General features: G+C 41.9%; 2 protein-coding genes across 6 annotated transcripts in view; one reads left to right on the forward strand and one right to left on the reverse strand.

Annotated features, from left to right (window-relative positions):
* Positions 1 to 15,469, forward strand: part of CEMIP (cell migration inducing hyaluronidase 1) — a 153,523-nt gene extending 138,054 nt beyond the window's left edge. For all 5 annotated transcript variants that reach the window (XM_087877924.1, XM_087877920.1, XM_087877923.1 and 2 more), the window contains 10 exons: positions 415 to 570; positions 2,407 to 2,587; positions 3,524 to 3,739; positions 4,601 to 4,812; positions 5,939 to 6,124; positions 7,812 to 8,016; positions 9,253 to 9,339; positions 10,515 to 10,672; positions 11,001 to 11,101; positions 13,434 to 15,469. In XM_087877924.1, the coding sequence (XP_087734050.1) occupies positions 415 to 570; positions 2,407 to 2,587; positions 3,524 to 3,739; positions 4,601 to 4,812; positions 5,939 to 6,124; positions 7,812 to 8,016; positions 9,253 to 9,339; positions 10,515 to 10,672; positions 11,001 to 11,101; positions 13,434 to 13,561 (1,630 nt within the window). In that variant the 3' untranslated portion in view covers positions 13,562 to 15,469. The remainder of the gene's footprint in view (positions 1 to 414; positions 571 to 2,406; positions 2,588 to 3,523; positions 3,740 to 4,600; positions 4,813 to 5,938; positions 6,125 to 7,811; positions 8,017 to 9,252; positions 9,340 to 10,514; positions 10,673 to 11,000; positions 11,102 to 13,433) is intronic.
* Positions 15,470 to 18,829: 3,360 nt separating this feature from the next.
* Positions 18,830 to 22,920, reverse strand: MESD (mesoderm development LRP chaperone). The gene is made up of 3 exons (XM_034421390.3): positions 22,590 to 22,920; positions 21,423 to 21,655; positions 18,830 to 20,049 (listed from the first exon to the last, which is right to left on the reverse strand). The coding sequence occupies exons 1-3, from the start codon at positions 22,749 to 22,751 to the stop codon at positions 19,791 to 19,793; spliced, it is 654 nt and encodes a 217-aa protein (XP_034277281.2). The 5' UTR covers positions 22,752 to 22,920; the 3' UTR covers positions 18,830 to 19,790.
* Between the last annotated feature and the right edge of the window lie 521 nt (positions 22,921 to 23,441).

Raw genomic sequence — 23,441 nt, forward strand, 5'->3', positions numbered from 1 at the left:
GTGGACGTGGCCAACACGACATCACTCATGTTGAGGGGCGCCTCGCCACACCCGGCCTTGACTCGGCCCTCCCCTCCCAGCCACTCCTTGTCATGTCCGGCCTCGCCTCATCTTTAGGTAAGCATTCTTGGTTCCTGTTCAGCAGTAGTGGGTTTCACTTACCTTCGCTACTGGTTCGGAACTCGCTTTGCTTTTGCGCATGCACAAAACCTTTTGCCCATGCACAGAGCGTCCATGATGACATCCAGGCAGGTGGGCGGAGCCTCCTGCCGCTCTCGCTACCAGTTCGCCCGAACTGGGGTGAACCGGTAGAAACCCACCGCTGCTATTCAGAGTTTTTTACCTCCTGCAGTTACAGAAAAGCAGAGTTTGGCCCAAGAAGCCACGCTGACCAGCCATTTTGATCTCTCCTAGTGGAGGAACCTTCCCGCACGACGACGGATCAAAACAAGAAATTAAAAATAGCCTTTTTGTGGGTGAAAGTGGAAATACAGGGACTGAAACTATGAACAACAACATCTGGGGGCCTGGAGGATTAGACCACAGTGGACGGACTTTACCCATTGGACAGTGAGTTTCTCTCTGGGTATTTTCTTGCAGGGTTCAGGTTTCCAAATCTGTATAGAATTTAATTTGATTCTTTCTTTTTTCTAAACCTGCCACTCAAAAGACCATAAATGAAAAACAAAAAGACATCTCTTTGATCTTGTTCTGTTCTTCTACAATGAACAGATCAGTGGTGGGTTTCAAAATATTTTACTATCGGTTCTGTGAGTGTGGCTTAGTGGGTGTGGCATGGCTTGGTGGGTGTGGCTTGGTGGGCATGGTAGGGGAAGGATCCTGTAAAATCTCCATTCCCACCCCACTCTGTAGGAAGGATACTGCAAAATCTTCATTCCCTCCCCAATCCAAGGAAAGGTTACTGCAAAATCCCCATTTCCTCCCGATCAGCTGGGACTCAGGAGGCAGAGAATAGATGGGGGCGGGGCCAGTCAGAATTTTTACTACCGGTTCTCCGAACTACTCAAAATTGCCGCTACCAGTTCTCCATAACTGGTCAGAACCTGCTGAAACCCACCTCTGGAACAGCTACTGATAATAACACATTTGAGATTCCTATTTCAATAAATCAGTCCCAACTGAAGTTCATCCAACTTCTGAAAGACCCAAACAAACTACTTTTTTGGCACAAGAGCTGCTTCTAAACTCATCATGGTTTTTAATTCGTCCACAATTTGTCCCTTTGGTAAGGGGTGAACCTATGAGTAAGGCTTCTGCCCGTTGAAGGAGACTTGAAAGAACGGATGAAAACTGTCTTTCCTTCTGATAAGAGTTGATAGCTTTTGTCTATTGCACTTTAAATCACGTTATCCATTGCACATCTGGACTGAGGCTTGTGATATCAACGTGGACCCCATGGAATGCAAAAAAATGCTACTATCCTACCATTATTGATTCCCATTAGTATAATAATTGTAACCAGCTCTTAAGAACTTCCCTGTATCACAAATTGGATCCAACCGAAGAGATGATACAGTCCAGCTTCCTACTCTGGTAGTAGCCAGCTACTATGCCTCCAGGAGAAATGTGCACAATAGAACACAAGAGCAAATTCTCTGTCAAGTCTGGAGCCAATATGTGGACCTCACAAACATCAGCCATTGAAAGCTTTATCCTCTCTCAAACCCTCATTCTAGACTTGGATTTAGATTTCAGACACATGCTTCCTCTGTTCTGGAATATCTGGCTAATTTAAAAGCATCTCTGACAACCGATTTGCCTTTAGACTTCTTTTCTTTCCACTCTTTTTCTCCAAACTTTTGTTTTCTTGTAGTCACTTGTTAGATCTCTGCTTTGGGAAATGTTTCACGCAATGAATGAATGAATGAATGAATGAATGAATGAATGAATGAATGAATGAATGAATGAATATATTGCTTCTTAAGGGTTTGGCAAATAGATACTTGATAAATGGATGGACGTATGTACAGTCACAGACAAAAATGTCCCCATATAGTTGAAATATAAAATATTCAACACAGAGGCACATACGACCATTCACAGCTTGAACACAACTTTAAAAACTCTGAGGTGTGTTTAGAATAGAAAGAATAGAATAGAATAGAATAGAATAGAATAGAATAGAATAGAATAGAATAGAATAGAATAGAATAGAATAGAATAGAATAGAATAGAATAACAGAACAGAACAGAACAGAACAGAACAGAACAGAACAGTGACTGGTCCAGAGTCAGCAGTGAGCTTCTCTCACTAAGTATAGACTTGTACTTGGGTATCCTGGTCCTTTAACTGTTGCACCATCCTGGTTCTTAGCAATACGCTGATGCTTTCTAGCAATCCCTTGGAACCAACTCTAATGCACATCTTTCACAAATATGTTTCAGGAATTTCCCAATCAGAGGCATTCAGTTCTATGATGGACCAATCAATGTTCAGAATTGCACTTTCCGAAAATTTGCTGCACTGGAAGGCCGACATACCAGTGCCCTGGCTTTCCGCCTGAACAACGCCTGGCAAAGTTGCCCCAACAACAACGTCACAAATTTGTTCTTCGAAGATGTCCCGGTGAGTTTGTCTTCAGGGTAGATTGATGAACTGAAGGATTGTGCCAAGAACAAATCTTGGAGGCATAGCAGAATTTGCAGAGGAAATTCTGCCCCAATGACAGAATTTCCTCCCTGTACATTTGCAGCTGGTGTTGAACTGAGCTTGGATTTAGCTTCAAATAAGGATCTATGAGTTGGTTTTGGCTACGTTTTAAATTTTAGGGATTTATCACTGCCTTCAACTTACAGCCATTCGTTTAGTGACCATTCAAAGTTAAAATGGCACTGAAAAAAGTGACTTATGACTCGTCCTCACCCAAGCATTGCAACATCCCCGTGATCACATGATAATGGCCCTTGCATATATTTATGATGGTTGTAGCATCCTGGAGCCACATGATCACACTTTTCAATTAGAATATCTGTCTAAATAAACAAATGATGAACATATATTCCATTATTGGGAGGAAAACCATGAACATGTATATTCAAAGATTACCATGTGGGAAGCAAGTTGTGTTTCTCCTCAAAGAGATCCAAGCATTTACAGAGCCATATGTCTTTCTTCGACAAGGGACGTGATGGCTCAGTGGCTAAGACACTGAGCTTGTTGATCAAAAGGTCGGCAGTTCAGCGGTTCGAATCCCTAGTGCCGCGTAACGGGGGTGAGCTCCCGTTACTTGTCCCAGCTTCTGCCAACCTAGCAGTTCGGAAGCACGTAAAAAATGCAAGTAGAAAAATAGGGACCACCTTTGGTGAGAAGGTAACAGCGCTCCGTGCACCTTTGGCGTTGAGTCATGCCGGCCACATGACCACGGAGACATCTTCGGATAGCGCTGGCTCTTTGGCTTTGAAACGGAGATGAGCACCGCCCCCTAGAGTTGGAAACGACTAGTACATATGTGCGAGGGGAACCTTTACCTTTACCTTTTTATGTCTGTCTTCTTCCATGTAGATTTCCTCCAGAGTTTTCTTCGGAGAACCTGGGCCTTGGTTCAATGGGTTGGACATGGATGGTGATAAAACATCCGTTTTCCATGATGTGGATGGTTCTGTGTCAGAATATCCTGGATCATACCTGATCAAGGAGGACAATTGGCTCATTAAGCATCGAGACTGCATTGAAGTTCCAGACTGGAGAGGATCCATCTGTAGTGGACGCTATGCACAGGTAGCATGGATGGTGGTGGGTGCGCAGATTGGAGGGCTGTTGGTTCACAGTTCCCAGTCACACCTAGGACAGGTTGAAAATTGAATGTATGAGCTATTTGCAAACCAATAGGAACCCAAAGATATAACAGAATTAGTAGAATGAAGCTTTTTCCACAAAGCCCCATTCCTAGAAGTTAAAAAGCTCCAATAAACTCAATGACAGCCTTCTACAAGTCTTAGTTTCTTCTATGCGCCGTAAGCTGAATGGGAAGCCAAATTTCACCCAACAGGAAAGATTTAAATAGATTTTAAAACAATGCCATTGGCTTGAAAGATAGAGTTGGATGGAAAGTTCTTATTGAAGGCAGGAATTTAAAAAACCCTGGGGAATAAATAGCAATACCATTTAGATGTATATACTTCTTCACCATGCTTTGCAGCCCTCTCTAAGTGGTTTACAGTGTCAGCATATTTCCCCCAACAATCTGGCTCCTCATTTTACCTACCTCAGAAGGATGGAAGGCTGAATCAACCTTGAGTCGTGGTGGCACAGTGGTTAGAATGCAGTACTGCAGAGCTAACTCACTGCTCACTCCAGAAATTCAATTCTCAGCAGGCTCAAGGTTGACTCAGCTTCCATCCTTCTGAGGTCGGTAAAATGAGGATCCAGATTGTTGGGGGCAATATACTGACTCTGTAAACCACTTAGAGATGGCTGTTAGGCACTGTGAAGTGATATATACCGGTAAGTCTAAGTGCTATTGCTATTGAGCCAGTGACAATCAAACTGCTGGCAGTTGGCAGCGGTACTGCATTCTAATTAAATATACTATAATTAAATGTACTATAAAGGACTTTCTCTTTTTTTTTTCCTGGACAGGTCTACATCCAAGCATATAAGTCCTCCAACCTGAAGATGAAAATCATCAAAAATGACTTCTATACTCATCCCTTGTATCTAGAAGGCGCCCTGAGCAAAAGTACCCATTATCAACAATATCAGCCTGTGATCACTCTGCAGAAAGGCTACACCATCCACTGGGACAAGGCAGCTCCTGAGGAATTGGCTATCTGGCTCATCAATTTCAATAAGTGAGCATGCAAGCCAGTGATGAAATATAAAATTTGTTACTACCGGTTCTGTGGGCGTGGCTTGGTTGGGGGGGAAATGTGACTGGGTGGGTGTGGCCAAGTTTGTTTTTTATTTTTTTAAAGCATTTTTTTTACAACCTAATTGGGCGAATAGGTTGTAAAAAAATGCTTTTAAAAGTTAAAAAAAAAAAGCTCTGACGATCACAGTTGTGGTGCGTGATCGTCAGAGCCTTCTTTTAACTTTTTAAAAGCAGGAAGTAACGACAGCGGGTGGGTGGGCGGAGCCTGACGCCGCCATCACTACCGGTTCTCCGAACCATCTGCCACAATCACTACCGGATTGCCCGATCTGGTCCAAACCGGGAGCATTTCACCCCTGATGCAAGCCCTAAAGAAAACTTCTGGACTTTTAATGCCCATCATCTAGGGAAGCGGTCTCCAATCTTTCCAGCTTTGCAGACTGGCGGTTGGGGAGAGAGAGGAGGGAGCATTCTGCATGAGTGGTGGGTCAGCAACTTGTGCATTTGTGTAAGCGATGCCGCTCGTACAAAGGGAGCTGCGCAAGCACGCTCATCTGCCCACTGTGCATGCAAGTAAAGATGCTCTTGCACATTGCACTCGCCTGCTGCTACCACAGTCCGATTCTGAACGGACCATGGACCGGTAGTGAGCTGCAACCCAGGAGTTGAGGAGGACCCCTGATCTAGGAAACACAACACATTATAATCTTCCAGCTCTGGCATCATAATTGCAAAAATTTTCATTCTGGGTTTTACCATCTTTTCACCTAGATAGTCTAAGTTCTTGCAAAAGAGAGGCAAAGCAGTCATGATTTTGCAATCGAATACAGGAAATGGGTCAAACTTATTCTTTACTCAGAGCCAATGATCTACCACCGGAGAACTCTTCCATATGACATTAATGGATCTTTAAATCGTTTTGGAACTAGTTAAGCACCAACATCTAAACATTTAAGCCAGCATGGAAAGAATCACTGTAAAAAACAAACAAAAAAAAGTTAAATATTTGACTTGGCTTGTGGTGCGTTCCAGAAAAGTCATAGTCATGAGATTTGGGGTTGAGCTTTTTGTTTTTAGTAATGCTTATTTTCCTTTTCTTTATTTAGGAACGACTGGATCCAAGTTGGATTTTGTTATCCTAAAGGGACAACATTTTCCATTCTCTCAGATATTCACAATCGCCTTTTGAAGAAAACCTACAAAACAGGGGTGTTTTACCCAGCTCTTCAAATGGACAAACTTGAATATCGATATCCTACCAAAGGCTACTACTACTGGGATGAAGACACTGGGTAAGGAATTAGCAAGCATTCTCAAATTTTCGTGGACTTTTAGGGGTAAGAAGAGCTATTAAAAAATAATAATAATAATACATCCGCAACAAGGAGAACTCCGAGCAGGGGTGGGATTTAGCCGGTTCGAGCAAACCGGATGTTAATTTTACATCTGGTTCGCCGAACCGGTAGTTGCAAGGACTGGCTGGCCCAGCCTACCCTGCCCCGCCTCTCCCAGGAGTCTCCACATGGCCCACTTTGGATGCGAGATAAGTGCAGGGCCCATGCGAAGGCTCTGGGAGGATGAAAAGCAGGCCTATCGGAAGTACCGGAAGTCCAGAAATGGCCCCATTTCCGGCCTTCAGAGGGCATCTGGAGCCGTTTTCGCCCTCCCGGAGGCTTGAGGAAAGCCTCCGGAGCCTGGGGAGGGCAAAAACGCACACACCCCCAGCCATGGTGCAGGAGGCTGAGTAGGCCAAGCCCCCATGGCCACGCCCACCCAGCAACCAGGCAGAGAACCCCTTGCTAAAATTTTTCAATCCCACCCCTGACTCCAAGGCAGGCATTTTCCTGAAAGAACAATTTATTGGTGTATCTCACATTAGCACAAACCTGGTGAAAACCAGCTCTAAAAGTCCCGCTGATCTTCACCTAATTAAAAGTAAAAGTTTTGTCACTTCCCCAGAGTCACTGGTGAAAATCGTCCAACCAATCAGCACACCGTCAAGTTGTTAGATGATCACCGCCCTGAGTCCACTAGGAGAAGGGCAGGATACAAATTGAAATAAATAAATAAATAAATAAATAAATAAATAAATAAATAAATAAATAAATAAATAAATAAATAAATAAATAAATAAATAAATAAATAAATAAATAAATAAATAAATAAATAAATAAATAAATGATTTCAGCCTCCTCCTTCCAACCACCTGCATGAATGTCCTTGGTTCCCAGGGGAAAGAATTTTATTTTGACTACAGCACCTCAACTATCTCTACTAACCCTCCCCGCCTCCCTTCCCCTCAGTTCCAGACTGTGTCAGCGCTGAAGCAACAAGACAGAAAATGGCCTCAGTCAGGTCAGGCCAGCTTCAGGGTTGACACTGTCCCTTGCAGTCCCTCCTGCCCCAAAAGAAAGAATCCATCCTAACCCTTATGGATATAGGCTACAGGTAGAAGGAAAAAGGGGGTGCACCTCCACTGGAAAGTCCCAGGGGAGTTTCATCTTTGCCACTGCCAGGAAGAGTAGCATCCAGGGGTGAAATGCTACCGATTTGGATCAGTTCGCCCGAACTGGTAGTAAAATAAATGCTACCGGTTTGGGCGAACCAGTATCTCCAACGATCAGCTGTGCCGCACGATTTATATTCACTAGAAAGCAGGAAATCCTGCTTTCTAGCCAATCTAAATTGCGCAGCACAGCTGTTCCCCCTACCCCTCGCTGTTCTACTTACCTTTGAAGACTCAGAAAAGCCTTTTTCAGCGCTGCGCGGTAGCGCCTGCGTGCAAAGCACGTGTTTGGCACGCACCACGCATGCGCACCTGAAGCAATCCAGTAGCAAAGCGAACCACTAGCAGACTTCAGAGCTTTTCACCCGTGGTGGCATCCTATTCGGATTACGTCCGTTGTCTTGACTATGACATCTCTTTGGTCATTGCTGTTCAACTCTTGCTTTCTTCTTCTTCTTTTTTTCTTTGAATAGGTTGTTATTTCTGAAACTGAAAGCTCAGCATGAGAAGGAGCCATTTGCTTTCTGCTCTAACCGAGGCTGTGAACGGATCCGGATCAAAGCCAATATCCCTAAGCAAACTGGTACCAGTGACTGTGAAGCTCTGGCTTATCCGAAATATGCCGAGAAGCCAACAGTGGATGTGCCAATGCCCAAAAAACTGCCTAGTGCACACATGGTATATTGATTTACTGTTTTAATTTCCTTAGGGGATTATCTTTCTGGGATTTTCAAGGTCTTGTTTTGACTTTAGAATATGTTAAGCCTGGAGGCTTGGTTTGAGTCTCTCTTAACGTTGGCTTCAGTAGAAAAACCTTTCTTCATGTGTTGGCAGAGAGGAGCTTTACTGACAGGGGATTCTATCGGTCATACTTTGTATTTACTCAATATCCTTTAGCCATGGTTAATTTAATACCTGTTTGTTCAATTAATTAAATGTTCCAGGTCCACCCAAACCATTGACTCAGAAACTAACCATGCGGGCTGAAACCAGTTTGTGATTCAGCATAACATGTGAACACAGTTATAGAACAGGGGTGGGTTCTACTTACCTTTACTACTGGTTTGCAACGGGATCACACGCTCGTGCTCGCTTGTGAACTGGTCCGAACCGGGGGCAACCCACCACTGTTATAGAACCAAACTCCAGTCCCGGATCATCTAAGTCAAGAGGATTTTTCTCTTCGTTAGCTTTAATTTCATGGTGTTAATAAAAATTTTAGTCTATTATATCTTCTTCCACATGGGTCAACGTTTCTAATTTTATACCATGAAAGGAAAGGAAAGGAAAGGAAAGGAAAGGAAAGGAAAGGAAGGGAAGGGAAGGGAAGGGAAGGGAAGGGAAGGGAAGGGAAGGGAAGGGAAGGGAAGGGAAGGGAAGGGGAAGGGAAGGGAAGGGAAGGGAAGGGAAGGGAAGGGAAGGGAAGGGAAGGGAAGGGAAAGGGAAGGGAAGGGAAGGGAAGGGAAGGGAAGGGAAGGGAAGGGAAGGGAAGGGAAGGGAAGGAAAGGAAAGGAAAGGAAAGGAAAGGGAAGGAAAGGAAAGGAAAGGAAAGGAAAGGAAAGGAAAGGAAAGGAAAGGAAAGGAAAGGAAAGGAAAGGAAAGGAAAGGAAAGGAAAGGAAAGGAAAGGAAAGGAAAGGAAAGGAAAGGAAAGGAAAGGAAAGGAAAGGAAAGGAAAGGAAAGGAAAGGAAAGGAAAGGAAAGGAAAGGAAAGGAAAGGAAAGGAAAGGAAAGGAAAGGAAAGGAAAGGAAAGGAAAGGAAAGGAAAGAGGTTTGTTGGAGTCTTGGCTGTGATGCCTTCAGAGTAGGGCCATAAATTGTCCAGATCTGATATTAAAGTTTGTTTAGAAAATCCTAAATCCTAATCTTTAGAAAGATTAGATGCAAATGCCATTTTCTTTCTTTTTCAAAAATAGATCAAGAAGGATCATTTTGTAGAGCTGAAGATAGACAGCTACAAGACCAAATATTACCATCTCAAGGATGACTTTGCCTATATCTCAGTAAGTTTTTGCACCCCATTTTTTAAAAAAAATGCTTATTAACTTACCAATTTATTTATTTATTTATTATTTACATCTTCTTCTTTTCAACATCTTCACATCAGTAATCCATATTTATACATTTTCTCTTTATCTTAATATATCTTTTATACATATATTTCTAGTATATCATATATATACCATTATAATATATTCTCTTAATCTAAATATTTTATTTACATTTAACATAAACAGGTGCCTAATTTCCTTTCCACAATTTTTATATCTTCCCATTTATTTCCATATTCCTCTACCTGATTTAACCATTGTTTAGTTATCTTTTGTCCCTCCCCTTTTTTTCCCCTTTCTCCTCCAACCATTTATACCATTTCTCCCAGACTAAGTAATATTCTGTTTCATCTTTTTCTTGTATATCCTTTGTGAGCTTATCCATTTACGCACACTCCATAATTTTTCTAATCACCTTGTCTTCTGATGGTATGTTATTGTTTTTCCAGTTTGGGGCGAAAATTATTCGTGCTGCTGTAATTATGTGAATAATTAAGTATCTTATTTCTTTTTCATATGACCCGGTAATTATTCCCAGGAGGAAAGTTTCTGGCCTCATTTCTATTTGTTGATTTATAATTTCTTCTATTTGTATTTTAATTACTTGCCAAAATTGTTTTGCCTTATGGCAGGACCACCACATTTGATAATAAGTTCCTTTTTGATATTTACATTTCCAACACAACGGGGAGGTATTTGGAAACATCTTTGCCAATCTGGCAGGTGGGAGATGCCACCTATAAACCATTTTATATATATTTTCTTTATAGGGTACAGACATTGTTAGTTTGTAATTTTTATTCCATAATTTCTCCCATTTATCTAATTCAATATTGTATCCAAAATTTTTCACCCAAATTATCATATTTTCTTTAACTACCTCTTCTTCTAATTTGTATCTTAATAAATAGTTATAGGGTTTTTTTTTATCAATTTGTGCTCTGTTCTTACCAATTTATTTTTATACAGGGATGTTCATCTTGAGTTCAGTTTACAATAGAATTCTGTAAGCAGACCACATAAATCCAAAATGAAGCAGCCAAGAAAACATTCAGAACAAGCAGCAGTTTGTTTCCAAACCTCCATTCTGGGAGGATGTTTAAAAATCGCTTTTTCCTTTTGTGTAGGTTGATGGCAAGTCATTCTATCTTTCTGAAGAGGGTATTCAGGTAGTCGTGATTGATGGTCACGAAGGAAAAGTTGTTGACCGGATGAGTTTCAAAAATATTATTCTGCAAGGAATCCCAGCGCAGATCATCAATTACGTCAACAACATTCGAAACAAGTAAGTTAACTGGAAACAGGGGCTCTCCAAGTTTCAGAAAGAAGACATATTTGTAAAGTCATCCATTACAGTGTGCAACCTTCAACTGAGGTAACCCCAGAAATATTAATCAGCATAATCAACAATCAAAAGGACGTACACAACCAAACCATGTATAAATTGATCAGATTAAATAGCCGTACAGAGCAAATTTGGGGGAAGGATTGGAGAAAGGAAGATTCTGTTAAATTCTGTGGCTTTCTATGATGAGCAGCTGTTCTGCTAATCAATTTTGGTGAATAACTAATTCCACGAAATGATGCATGTGATTTTTTCTGCTCTCTTCTAGTTCTATAGTGGTGATGACCTCAAAAGGAAGGTTTGTTTCAAAAAGTCCATGGACCAAAGTCCTGGAGACGCTTGGAGCAAAACCCGGCTTTAAATTGAAAGGTAACACGTTATTAATATTGTAAAATATAATATGAAATGTCGTATACTTTTATTATGGCTAATATTGTGAAGAACACGCTTTCCAGCAGGTTTTGCTGTGTAATGGCCGCACTTTTCTTTTCAGATCATAATTTTTTACTGCCCTACGTCTTTTCACTTAGAAGGCTAATAGAGAAAAAGACATGGTAAAACCAGTAAGAATTGTCCATCCGGGTTTTTTCTTACATTTGAATATACTCCAAATGTTTCATTTTGGTAAACTGTTGAAATCCTTACTACAAGTGCATTGAGCTGAAGCTTTGGAGAGGAGAGGCCCTTTCTGTAACACAGTTTTTCACCTTCCCTTTTCCAACCAAAAATTCAGTAATGGTTTTTAGTATGATGAATATGGAGCAATAGCACTTAAAACTTATATACCACTTCACAGTCCTTTACAGCCCTCCTAAGCGGTTTAAGGAGTCAGCATCTTTGCCCCCAATAATCTGGGTCCTCATTTTACCCATCTTGGAAGGATGGAAGGCTGAGTCAACTTTGAGCTGGTCAGGATCGAAGGAATTGAACTCCTGGCCATGTAAGCAGAGTTAGCCTGTAATACGGCATTCTAACCATTGCGCCACCATGCCTGGAGAGCCAGTTTGCTGTAGTGATTAAAGCAGCAGGCTAGAAATCATCCTGTGTGGTCCAGTCCCACCTTAGGCATGAAGTCAGCTGGGTGACCTTGGGCCAGTCAATCTCTCTCAGCCCAAGCATGGAGGCAATGGCAAACCACTTCTGAATTCTTGTCACAACCTTACCTTGGCAATTTACCAGGGACTTATCTAGGCAGTCACCAGGAATCAAGACAGACTCAAAGGTACTCCCACCCCACCAAAGGATGAATATTAGTTACTGTATTTTTCAGCGTATAAGATGCACCTTTTCCCCCAAAAAAAGAGGGTGAAAATCTGGGTGCGTCTTATACTCCGAATGTAGCCCCGCCCGGCTTCTCAAATGGAGGTTTCAGAGGCTGAAAAAAGCATCAGAAACGAAGCTTCAGAAAAAAAAGCCTCCAAACAGAGCTTCAGAAAAGAAGCCTCCAAACAGAGCTTCAAAGGCTTTTTTTCTGAAGCTCTGTTTCGGAGGCTTTCAGAGGCAGAAAAAAAAGTTTTTTTCTGAAACAGAGTTTCAGAAGTTTCAGAGTCTGGAAAAAAAGTAAGGCACAGAGCTCACAACCAATGAACCTGTTGCTAAAATTCACCTCTGGGAACAGCTGATTGGGGGTATTCCGGGAGGCCGATCCACCTGCCAATCAGCTTTTTTCTTATTTTCCTCCCCAAAAACTAAGATGTGTCCTATACTCTGAAAAATACGGTATACAATTCAGCTGTACTTCAAATACAATCAATTTAGAAATCCCGGATTCTAAAAACAGCAAAGAATACTAAGGATTCTGCATCAGGAAAGTAAACTTGGGTGTCGAGATCAGAAAACTCCTTAGAAATATTGCAGAGTGTTTACTGAATGTAAAGCGTATTTGAGAGGTATTTTTAAGTATTCCATATATCAGTTCCATCTGTCCCAGTGTCGTAGCCGGAGAGAAAACTGGATTTTAAAAAATTGGGTTCTTCATATTTAGAACATCCCTAGAAATTCTATTATCACCAAATGCAGAATGGCAACTTTTTCAATTCCTAGTTTGCTACTATTCAACCCACTCAACTTAAAAAAAAAAAAAATCTTAATGCCCATTAAAGTGGGGGGAAAGGGCTGTTCATAGAATTATAGAAATGTGGAGATGGAAGGGATCAAAAGGAACATTAAGCTCAACCATCTTTAATATTAATATTAATAATAATAATCAACCCAACTCTTCTTGGAAAACCGGCTCTTTGATGCTTTTGGTTATGATCTCCAAAAGGTTCTTGAGAGGACAAAGGAAGAGAAAGCAACATGCATCTTCTCTGGAAAAGATGCTGCGGGTTTAAGGTGTGGCACTCATGGAAATGGCCTCTGAGTGGTGCAGTGGCCTAGAGGTGGAGCTCTCGCCTCACAATCAGGAGGCTGTGAGTTCGATCCTAGGTAGAGGCAGATATTTCTCTCTCTGGGCACACTGAGAATATATCTGCTGAACAAAACTCCGCATTGGCGACAAGAAGGGCATCCGGCCAGTAAACACTCAGCTCCATTCAGTGGCCCAGACTCCACCCCGCAAGGGATTATGGGGTCATTAAAAGATGATGATTCATGGAAATGGCCTCTGATGGTGCTGAAATACACTCTCTGCAGAGTATTGATTATAAATATTGCCCCGGATTGTTTTTCTCACCACGCGTTCTTATTTATTTATTTAAAGATAAAATGGCTTTTGTCGGCTACAAGGGCAGTTTCCAGCCATTCTGGATCAAGCTGGAGACCGATGAGGACGCCGTGAGGATCTTTCAAGCGCTGCCTGTTCCTGTGGTGAAGAAAATGAAACTCTGAGGGAGCATCTCTCTTTTTCAAAACGCCTTTCAGAGAACAAGGGATGAGAGGAATGGTGGCTCTTCTAAGATGTAATATATTTTGTTGCTGTACATAAGAGAGAAGTTACTGTAAATATGCCTTCACCTTGAACAATCAACATTCCTTGACCAAATGAGTCCACTTTGGTTTGATCTGTTTCGATTAACTAACAAGATTCCCTGACCTGCCAGCAGGTTCAGGGCAACAGGTCTCATCTCGTCTCATTTCTATGAAGCCACCAGGCCACCTCGTGATTGATTCGTGGATCACTGTGGTCCTGAATTAATTGGACGTACGGAAGATGCTTCTTCTTCTTCTTCTTCTTCTTCTTCTCCAATTCAACCTTTCACTCGTCTTGAATGTTCAAATGCAGACTCAGGAAACGAATCCCGTTTTTACGTGGTACTGCTGGCTATGTAAAATAAGGATGTGTAAGCTAAAGTCGATATGCACAGCTTAGCAAGGACTGCCAAATGTCAGGGCCCATCAGCATTGCTAGGACATCATCGGGCGCTGCGAAGGGCGGACAAGAGAGGGGAGTTTTACAGACGGAGTTTCACGTCTCGTTCAAATACTAGAATAGCCTTAAACTTGCTAATTATTACATTAAAGCTATTAGGGAGATTGGTGGGAGATCTCACCCAACAAGACAATGAAGATTCAGTCTTAGGAAATCGTAGTTTATGAAACAATTACTTACTCTGATGTTACAGGATATATTTGGCTAAAGAGGAACGCCTATCCTTTTTTCCCAGCCTGAAAGATGTTACTTCTTCCCTCGTATGCATATTTAATAATTGAAACTATATTGAGCTATAGGCAAAAACAGGGTTATATATACGTTCCCTGCCCTCGTTCCTGGATCAAAAAGTTTCAAATCTCAGCAGCCATCGAGTGGGAATATTGTACAATAACGATAGTCCTTAAGGGCGGTTTCAACCGAAAGTCGCCAGCCTCTGCCCTTCTGTACAGGTAGTTCTCGACTTACGACCACAATGGAGTCCAACATTTCTGTTGCCAAGTGAGACATTTGTTAAGGGAATTTTGCCCCATTTTACCACCTTTCTTGACACAGTTGTTAAGTGAGTAACATGGTTGGTTAAGTCAATCTGACTTTGCTTGTCAGGTCATCGCAAAAGGTAATGACTCCAAGACACTGCAGCCGTCATAAAGATGAACCAGTCGCCAAGCATCCAAATTTTGATCACGTGATCACAGGGATGCTGCAATGGTCTTAGGTGTGAAAAATGGTCGTAAGTTACTTTTTTTTGTGCCGTCATAACTTCGGTCATTAAATGAAGGTTTGTTAAGTCGAGGATTACTTGTAACTTAAGAGTGACATTTTTAAGGTTTCTGCTATCCAACTCACCATTTATGTTCTATGAATCCTGTGATTTTTCCGAAATTATATCCACAAGTTGTGGATATAGCAGCCTACATTTAACAGTCAGCTTTACATGATCTTTTGATTTTTTTTGTGCGTATGTCAGTTCAAATCTTTTACCCGAAATAGCTGGTCCTTTTTCGGAACAAGTTGTATAGCGTTTTATATATTTTCTAAAAAACAAACAAACAAAAAACCTTGATGGGGGAATATTTATTTATTGCAAAGGCACTAAAAGGGTTATAACGGAAGAGAGCAAAGATGTTACAAGGGGGAGGAGGGGGGGAGGTTGCCAAACAGTAAAACAAAAATAAAAATAAAATGGGAAACTCTCTCTTTGCAGTTGAAATATTTTTAATGGCCGCAGATGTGGCACCCTGTCTCTTGGCAGGATTTTTTTTTTAGTACGATAAACCTCTTGTTTCCAAATGTTTTCAATTGCAACTTAACATTTTGTGGTTTGGAATACACAATTTATTGAAATAAAATTTCAGTGCAATTTGTCGATTTGTTTATCCCTCTTTGGAGACTTTATTATAATAATAATAACTTTATTGTCATTGTATGGTACAGTACATGTACAGTATACCCATACAACGAAATTCACTTAACACTCAAAGACCAGGTCCAACACACATAACAATCCCCAAACATACTCCCAGCCACCACAATTCCCCACCCCTAAACCACCCAAACATCCACACAACAGACCAAGTAATACTGTCCAACAGCTCACTGATGGTGGTGGCCCTTGAGTTCATTGTTGAGTGCAATTTTTTTTTTAATTTGATTTATATGCCGCCCTTCTCCGGAGACTCAAGGCGGCTTACAATGCGTTAAGCAATAGCCTTCATACTTTTGTATATTTATAGAAAGTCAGCTTATTGCCCCCACAATCTGGGTCCTCATTTTACCTACCTTAGAAAGGATGGAAGGTTGAGTCAACCTTGAGCCTGGTGAGATTTGAACTTGCAGTAATTGCAGGCAGCTGATGTTAATAACAGTGCTTTAGTCTGCTGCATCACCAGGGCTCCTATATAATTATATAATTATTATATAATTATAGCTCTGGGATAAAAACTATTCAAAAAACGTGCAGTCCGAGTTTGAATTGTTCTGTATCTTCTGCCAGAAGGCAACAGTCCAAAAAGATTGTAAGCAGGATGGGAAGAGTCTCTGAGTATTTTATGCTAAAATACTAAAACACCTTTCATCCCATTCTCTACTAGTAAAAAAATGTGTTTCCTTTTTGTGCTTGATTTATATATACAAAGCTTTAAAAAGCTTTAAAAAAAAAAAAAAACCTAACATGCCAGAGCAAAAGTATCAAGAGCATTTCTCACCATTTGGTGAAGGACTTGTTTAAAAAGCCATCCAGAAAATGAGCTGCATAAAAAAATTTAATAAAATAAACAAGTAAAAAATAATAAAAAGCTGCATTTGGGGACCTTCTTCCAAGCAGTTGGTGAAAATATGGAATAGAACCCCAACCTTCACCCTGTGCTCTATGTAAACTGGAGTCCTATTCACTGTTTACTTAGATGTGACTCACTTCTACATTCCAAATCCCAAACAGTTTTAAAATTCCCTCTGGTATTTTAAAGCAATCTACATGAGCAAAATCTTCCCCAATCTTCCTGGTCAGTGCCTCTAATGGAAAAATATATATATATTATTTTGGAAAATAAAAACGGCTAAAAGGTTGCTGCTCTTATTTCCCAACAGTGACGTTTCTGTAAATGCTCGTCGTGGCTGGATTTGCACAACAGGCATTGCTAGAATATGGTACCATCCTGGTTTGTACGTCACCGTCTTATGCAAGCCTAAACAACCGGGTTAACTCGGTGAACTTGATTTAGTCAACCTGTAGGCAGAGAAGCTGGGTCAAGGCAAGCTAATACAGCGATCTTCTACTTATCTTATGCTTGCTCTCCCTCTAGTGGAGTTCTTCAGTCTAAGCTGGCAAACAACATTTCTGAGCTGTCTCAAAGATGCTTTTTTCTTCAAAAGGCAACTGGACTGTTTTTTTGCCTTAAGGAAGAAGAAAAAAAAAACCAAAACATTTCGCTTCTCATCCAAGAAGCTTCATCAGTTCTGACAGTGGGGGAGGTGGGGGTGAAGGATAAAACGAGTATGCATAAAACAGGTTAATAGCTCTTAATAGTGACCAAATGATTTTTGACCCTGGGAGCTGTTTGTTAATACTATCCAGGGGTGAAATCCAGCAGGTTCTGGAGAACCGGTAGCAGAAATTTTGAGCAGTTTGGAGAACCGGTAGCAGAAAATATCAGCTGTGGCTGGCCCCAGAGTGGGGTGGGAATGGGGATTTTGCAATATCCTTCCCCTGGAGTGGGGTGGGAATGGGGATTTTGCAATATCCTTCCCCTTCCCTGCCCACCAAGCCACGCCCACAGAACCGGTAGTAAAAAAATTTGAATTTCACCAGTGGTACTACCTGTAAAAAAAAAAAAAAAAGGCTGATGCTCTTATTATGCATTTCGTAATATAGAAGATAAAGTGTACAGGTAGTCTTAGTTTTAACAACTGCCTTGTTTAGTCACCCTTCCTACTGTTTCAATGATGATGAAAAAGTATCGTATTTTTCGGACAATTTTTCACACCGGAGTAAAAGATGCACCAAGATTTCGAAGAGGAAAACAAAAATAATAATTTTGGCAAATTTTTTTTAAAAAAATACAAAGCCCAACTATTTTGCCTTTCTTTAAACAGCATCATTTCATCCACAGGAGAAATCTCTTAAGCTGCTGCTGCAAAAATGCCCCTACTTGTCCTTGTCCTTGCAAGCTAGAATGAATGCCAGAAACACTCTTTCAAAACAAAATCAAGAAAGGGGGGGGGGAATGGGAAAAAGGAGGAAGCATATAAATTCAACATCAAGGATGAACAGTAAATTATGACGCCAATCGCCCTTCCAAAGTTCAAAGCAACAAAGCTTTTACAGAACAATCTTCGCATGTAAAACGTCATGTAAAACAAGCCTAGCTTCTGGAAGAGATTTGCACATTTTTTGTGTGTGTGTGTATTTTATTGAATTTATATACCGCCCTACTCCCGAAGGACTCAGGGCGGTGAACAGCCATAGAATAAAACATATAAATACAAAATTTAAAATAAAATAAAATGAATTAAATAATTTGGCTGAACAAATTTAAAACCCCAATAATTTAAAAACAAATTTAAAATTTCCATTTAAAAAGGGGAAAGACTTGGTCAGGCCAGCTTGATGAAATAAAAAAGTCTTAAGCGCGCGATGGAAGGTACGCAGATCTGGGATCCTCCGTATCTCCGGGGGGAACTCGTCCCAGATAGTAGGTGCCCCCACAGAGAAGGCTCTCCCCCTGGGGACCGCCAGTTGACATTGTTTGGACATTACATTAGCCAGACTTCAAAACAAGCATATTTCCTTTATTATTCGGTGTACAGACAGCACCACCATGTGGATAGTGTAGGCCAGTGATGGCTAACCCTTTCCGGACAGACTTCCCAAAGCATGTGTGCATGAACCACCAAAATGTAATGTGTGGGTCCCCTCTGCACATGCGTGAGCACGCCTGCATGTGCCCTGCCCCCACATGCGCACACAGCCTCACATGCGCCCCTCTCCACACACATGCACGCACATACACACCACGCATGCGCGGCAGAGATCCGAAGACTGGCAGGAGGCACGCATGTATGTGCGGCGGAGCTGAACTAGGGCGACAACTCGCGTGCCCACAGAGAGAGCACTGTGTGCCACCTCTGGCATGCGTGCCATAGGTTCACCATCACGGGTCTAGGCTGACATCAGATACCACTGTAAGAGAAGGAAGGATGGATAAGGAATTCCAAACAGCAATCTCTTCTGAAAAAATTGTAAGAAATTTATTGAAGTTTTGGAGGAAGCATTCATACAGACAGCAATTTTTCCTTAGTTATCCTTTTTTTTTTTTAAAGGAAAAAAAAACCCTGCCATGGCTGTTCCAAGTATGGCACTTTTTCCATAGCACTGAATATAAAACTGTTAACAGCAAATGAAATCCAATACAACGGCCACAAACTTGAACTGAACTTTTCCGGTTAACATTTTAGAAGAAATCAACGCAACCTGCAATATATCCATTCGCATGGATACGTTTATCCACAGAAAAACCGTACTATATTCCCACACCTTTTTTTTCCCCCCCACAATCAATTGAACTGCATCTGTGAGCATTTCCTCACATTTTATACTACTTCAAGCAATGGAGAAGTATATCAATCGATTTAGTGTGGCGATTCTCTAGCCTTATTAGCTAATTAACAGAAAGTTTTATTTCCATTTCAGTGTGGAATACTGGATTATCAGTATTTTAAAAGCAAATCAACTTAGAAACTGTCACTCTGGATCTGTTTTGGTCTGTTTCTGTGACAAGTCTCATGCTACGGATTTTAAAATGCAATGAAAGTGTATTGTTAATTTGGATTAATCAGAATATTGAAAAACAATCGACCGCCTTCTAAGTCTTGCTTTTCCTTCTCCCAATTCTTTTGAGTCATCTGAGAAACCACCTGTAAGAATCAGCTCTACATATGGTGACCCTCTCAAACACCCTTCTCATCCCCTGGACAAAGTCCATAATACTAAATTGATAGGGAGTTGAGACTTAATAGTTGATTGAATGTAAGCAGCCCACAGCCATTAACCACCAACTCTGCTGTTTCTAAACGAATACCTCTCATTAATAAGTAAACTGCTCCCTTAACCATTAACACTTTGAAACTTTGCAAAACGAACTCCGTTTTCTCTTTCTGAAATGTTCTAAACCTCGTTCAGTGCATTTATCAAAGATCTTCTTTTCCTCTGCTGGCACGGTTGCTGTCCGTAACGGTTCCAGGTTTCATCTCTGGGACTTTTTTCTTGGAGGATTTTTCAGGTTTCACTTTGTTTTTTTCTTTTCCTCCGCCTCCTTTACCAGGGTAGACTTGACCTTCCAAAGTGACATCTTCACATCGCTCTTGGTTGACCAGGAAGTCTTTGATCTCCCACGCGTAGCTTCCATCACGCAGCATAAAAATGGCACGATTTGAACCGACAATGAACCTGGATTTCGGAAGATATTCAGTTAGTCTTGGCTAAACTCCTACATTTCAGGAGGCAGAAATCTAGAAATATGGTTATATGCTACCCAAAGTTACTCTCTGAGAGATCAAGGTAAAGGTTCCCCTGGCACATATGTGCTAGTCGTTCCCGACTCTACGGGGCGGTGCTCATCTCTGTTTCAAAGCCGAAGAGCCAAAGCTGTCCGAAGACGTCTCCGTGGTCATGTGGCCGGCATGACTCAACGCCAAAGGCGCACGGAACGCTGTTACCTTCCCACCAAAGGTGGTCCCTATTTTTCTACTTGCATTTTTTACATGCTTTCGAACTGCTAGGTTGGCAGAAGCTGGGACAAGTAACAGGAGCTCACCCTGTTACACAGCACTGGGGATGCCAACCGCTGAACTGCCAACCTTTCGATCGACAAGCTCAGCATCTTAACCACTGAGCCACCGTGGCCATCTCTGAGAGATGGGTGGTCATAAATAGGACTAATAAATAAATCCAGAATCTGGATAGGTGTTCAAGTATTAATTGGCACATCTGCATTTTAAAAAGTAAATAGTGCTCAAACTTGAATTTATTCTAGCATACCATACTTTTTAAGAGTTTTTTCACTGGTTTAAATGGAGCCTTATATACAAGTCTGGAATCAGATAGATTGGAAGCTATTTCAGTAAGATTGAGTGTGATGACATAAAAGCTACTACCACACACACACACATTTGTAGTGCTTCAAAGCAAAATACTAAACATCTGTATCAAACCTGTGAAGAAATAGTATTGTCTGAATAACCTAAAGCAGACCTATGGCAAAATTGCGGACGACCCTTGCACCAAGGTTTGCTCTCCAGAGAATGCATGCAGGTTTCAATTTAGATCACAGACAAAATACCACAAAGAGGAAAACTAGCTACATACATGTATGGTGTTCAGTTGATAAAATGCTGCATTTACCTGGAAGGTGATTTTTCCCCCCAAAAAATAAATAAATTACTTCTTAAAATATGAGGATCAGGTTAAATATATTTCAGGTAAAGTACAGGTAATCTTTGACTTACAGCCCTAATGGAGTCTTGAATTTCTGTCATAAGTCAACGCACCCACATGAGTAGGCCTGATTTTACAACTATTTTTGCAGCTGTCGTTAAGCAAATCCATTTATTCTTAAGGGCATTCTTTTTTTTGCCAGAAACTGTCCAAAAACATGATAAATCAACATTGCAACTAGCAGTAAAGGTGAGCAATGTTTCAAACAGGACATAGGGAATCACTGCTGTAACTAGGAGAATGCTAACTATTTAAAAAAAAAAAATCTCCAGTGAAAAGAAATCTAAGCGGGTATGGAAAAATCACACAACTCTAGCGGGTTTTACCTCTGTACATCATAATTGGCATTGAAAAGGCTTCCTTGCCACAGGTTTGTAATTTCCTCCGTCTCCTTCTCAGTTGGCTCCCCTGATACAGTGACGAACATCATGAGTGTTTTCCCCTTTTTGGTCATTTTCAAGATGTTCTCAGGCTTCTTTGGATCAATCTTGGAGAAGTCGATGGGTGGAGATTGGCGCTTGTGCTCAGGAAGATCTCCTTCCTCTATATCATCATCCTCCTGTTTTCGAAACAAAACGGGAACCTTGAAAAGACTTTGAAAAGGAAGAGAAGCCCTTAACCATCTCCAAGGGATATATAAGCAGATCCCTGAAAAATAGAACCACTTAATTAATTCCTTTTGCATCCATTTGGTTCGCCCATTACCCTTGCAAAACTAACAAAACAATGGCCATAGGATTATATCGCACCATATTCCAGCTTTTCCCAACTTCCCTTCAAATGTAGAGGTCCTCTTCTTCCTCCCCCCCCTCCCCTCCTCCCTCCCCTTCTTCTTCCTCCTCTTCCTCTCCCTCCTCTTCCTCTTCCTCCCCCTCCTCTTGTTCCTCCTCCCCTCTTCTTCTTCTTCCTCCCCCTCCTCTTGTTCCTCCCCTCTTCTTCTTCCTCCTCCCCTCCTCCTCCCCTTCCTCTTCTTCCTCCCCCTCCTCTTCCCTCTTCCTCTTCCTCCCCCTCCTCTTGTTCCTCCTCCCCTCTTCTTCTTCTTCCTCCCCCTCCTCCCCTCTTCTTCTTCCTCCTCTTCCTCTTCCTCCTCCTCCTCCTCCTCCTCCCCTCTTCTTCCTCTTCCTCCCCCTCTTCTTCTTCCTCTTCCTCCTCCTCCTCTTCCTCCCCTCTTCTTCCTCTTCCTCCCCCTCTTCTTCTTCCTCCTCCTCCTCCTCCCCTCTTCTTCCTCTTCCTCCCCCTCTTCTTCTTCCTCCTCTTCCTCTTCCTCCCCTCTTCTTCCTCTTCCTCCCCCTCTTCTTCTTCCTCCTCCTCCTCCTCCCCTCTTCTTCCTCTTCCTCCCCCTCTTCTTCTTCCTCCTCCTCCTCCTCCCCTCTTCTTCCTCTTCCTCCCCCTCCCCTACTTCCTCCCCCTCCCCTACTTCCTCCCCCTCCTCTTCCCTCTTATTTTCTTCCTCCTCCTCCTCTTCCTCTTTTTCCTCCTCTTCGCCTATATACCTCCCACTGCTCCAACAGCCGAGCCATGTCGGCATCGTTGTAATCCCGAATGTCTTTCTTCTTCTTCCCCGGCTTGTCGGAGCTCTTCTTCGGCTCCTCCGCAGCCACCAAGCAGGCGCAGAGCACCACCGCCACGAACAGCCACCGACAGGCCGCAGCCATCTTCTCCCGCCCACCTCGGAAAGGGAGCAGGGAAACCAAGGATTCGCCCGCCCGCCTAGCCCGGAGACCTCTGCGCAGGCGCACCAGAGGCCCGAAAGGAGGAAAAAAATCGCGAGGCGCCGGGCGCGGGAAGCGCTTTTTAAACCGAGGAGCTTTTACAAGTGAGGCGGAAGTAAAGGGGGGAGGCGGACTGTACTACTTTGGATTCTAAGGGGGGGGATTTTTTTTATTGTAAACACGCTGATTTGATTCCTCTGGTTTTCTTCTCTCTTAAAAAAAAAAAAAAAGCAAGCAGAAATTACACGTTTTCATTACACGCTGAGATCATCCTAGACAAGCGTCCCAAATCCAAATCTTGTATAAACTTCCTTGGGAGAAAGCTCCTTAGCCTGGCTGCATGCATGCAAGCAAGAGGTTTACTTCTGAATCCACGTGCTTGGAACGGAGCGGCCAAACAAGTGGTGAATCTGCTATTTAAAAATAAACACTGGCCATTGCAAAGGTCTCTTTTCTTTTATTGGGCTTTGTATTGATTGACTTCCAAGTAGTTTGCAACTTACTTACTTTCTTACTTTATTTATTATTTGTCAATAAGTACAAGGTAACAAGTAACAGTATAAACTTAGACATGGATACATGGGGGAAAAAAATGGCACACACAAAGGATATAAATAGGCAAAACACAGCCCT

The sequence above is a fragment of the Pantherophis guttatus genome, chromosome 13 (genome assembly GCF_059756535.1).
Source record: "Pantherophis guttatus breed Tessera chromosome 13, ASM5975653v1, whole genome shotgun sequence".
NCBI classification, from domain to species: domain Eukaryota; kingdom Metazoa; phylum Chordata; class Lepidosauria; order Squamata; family Colubridae; genus Pantherophis; species Pantherophis guttatus.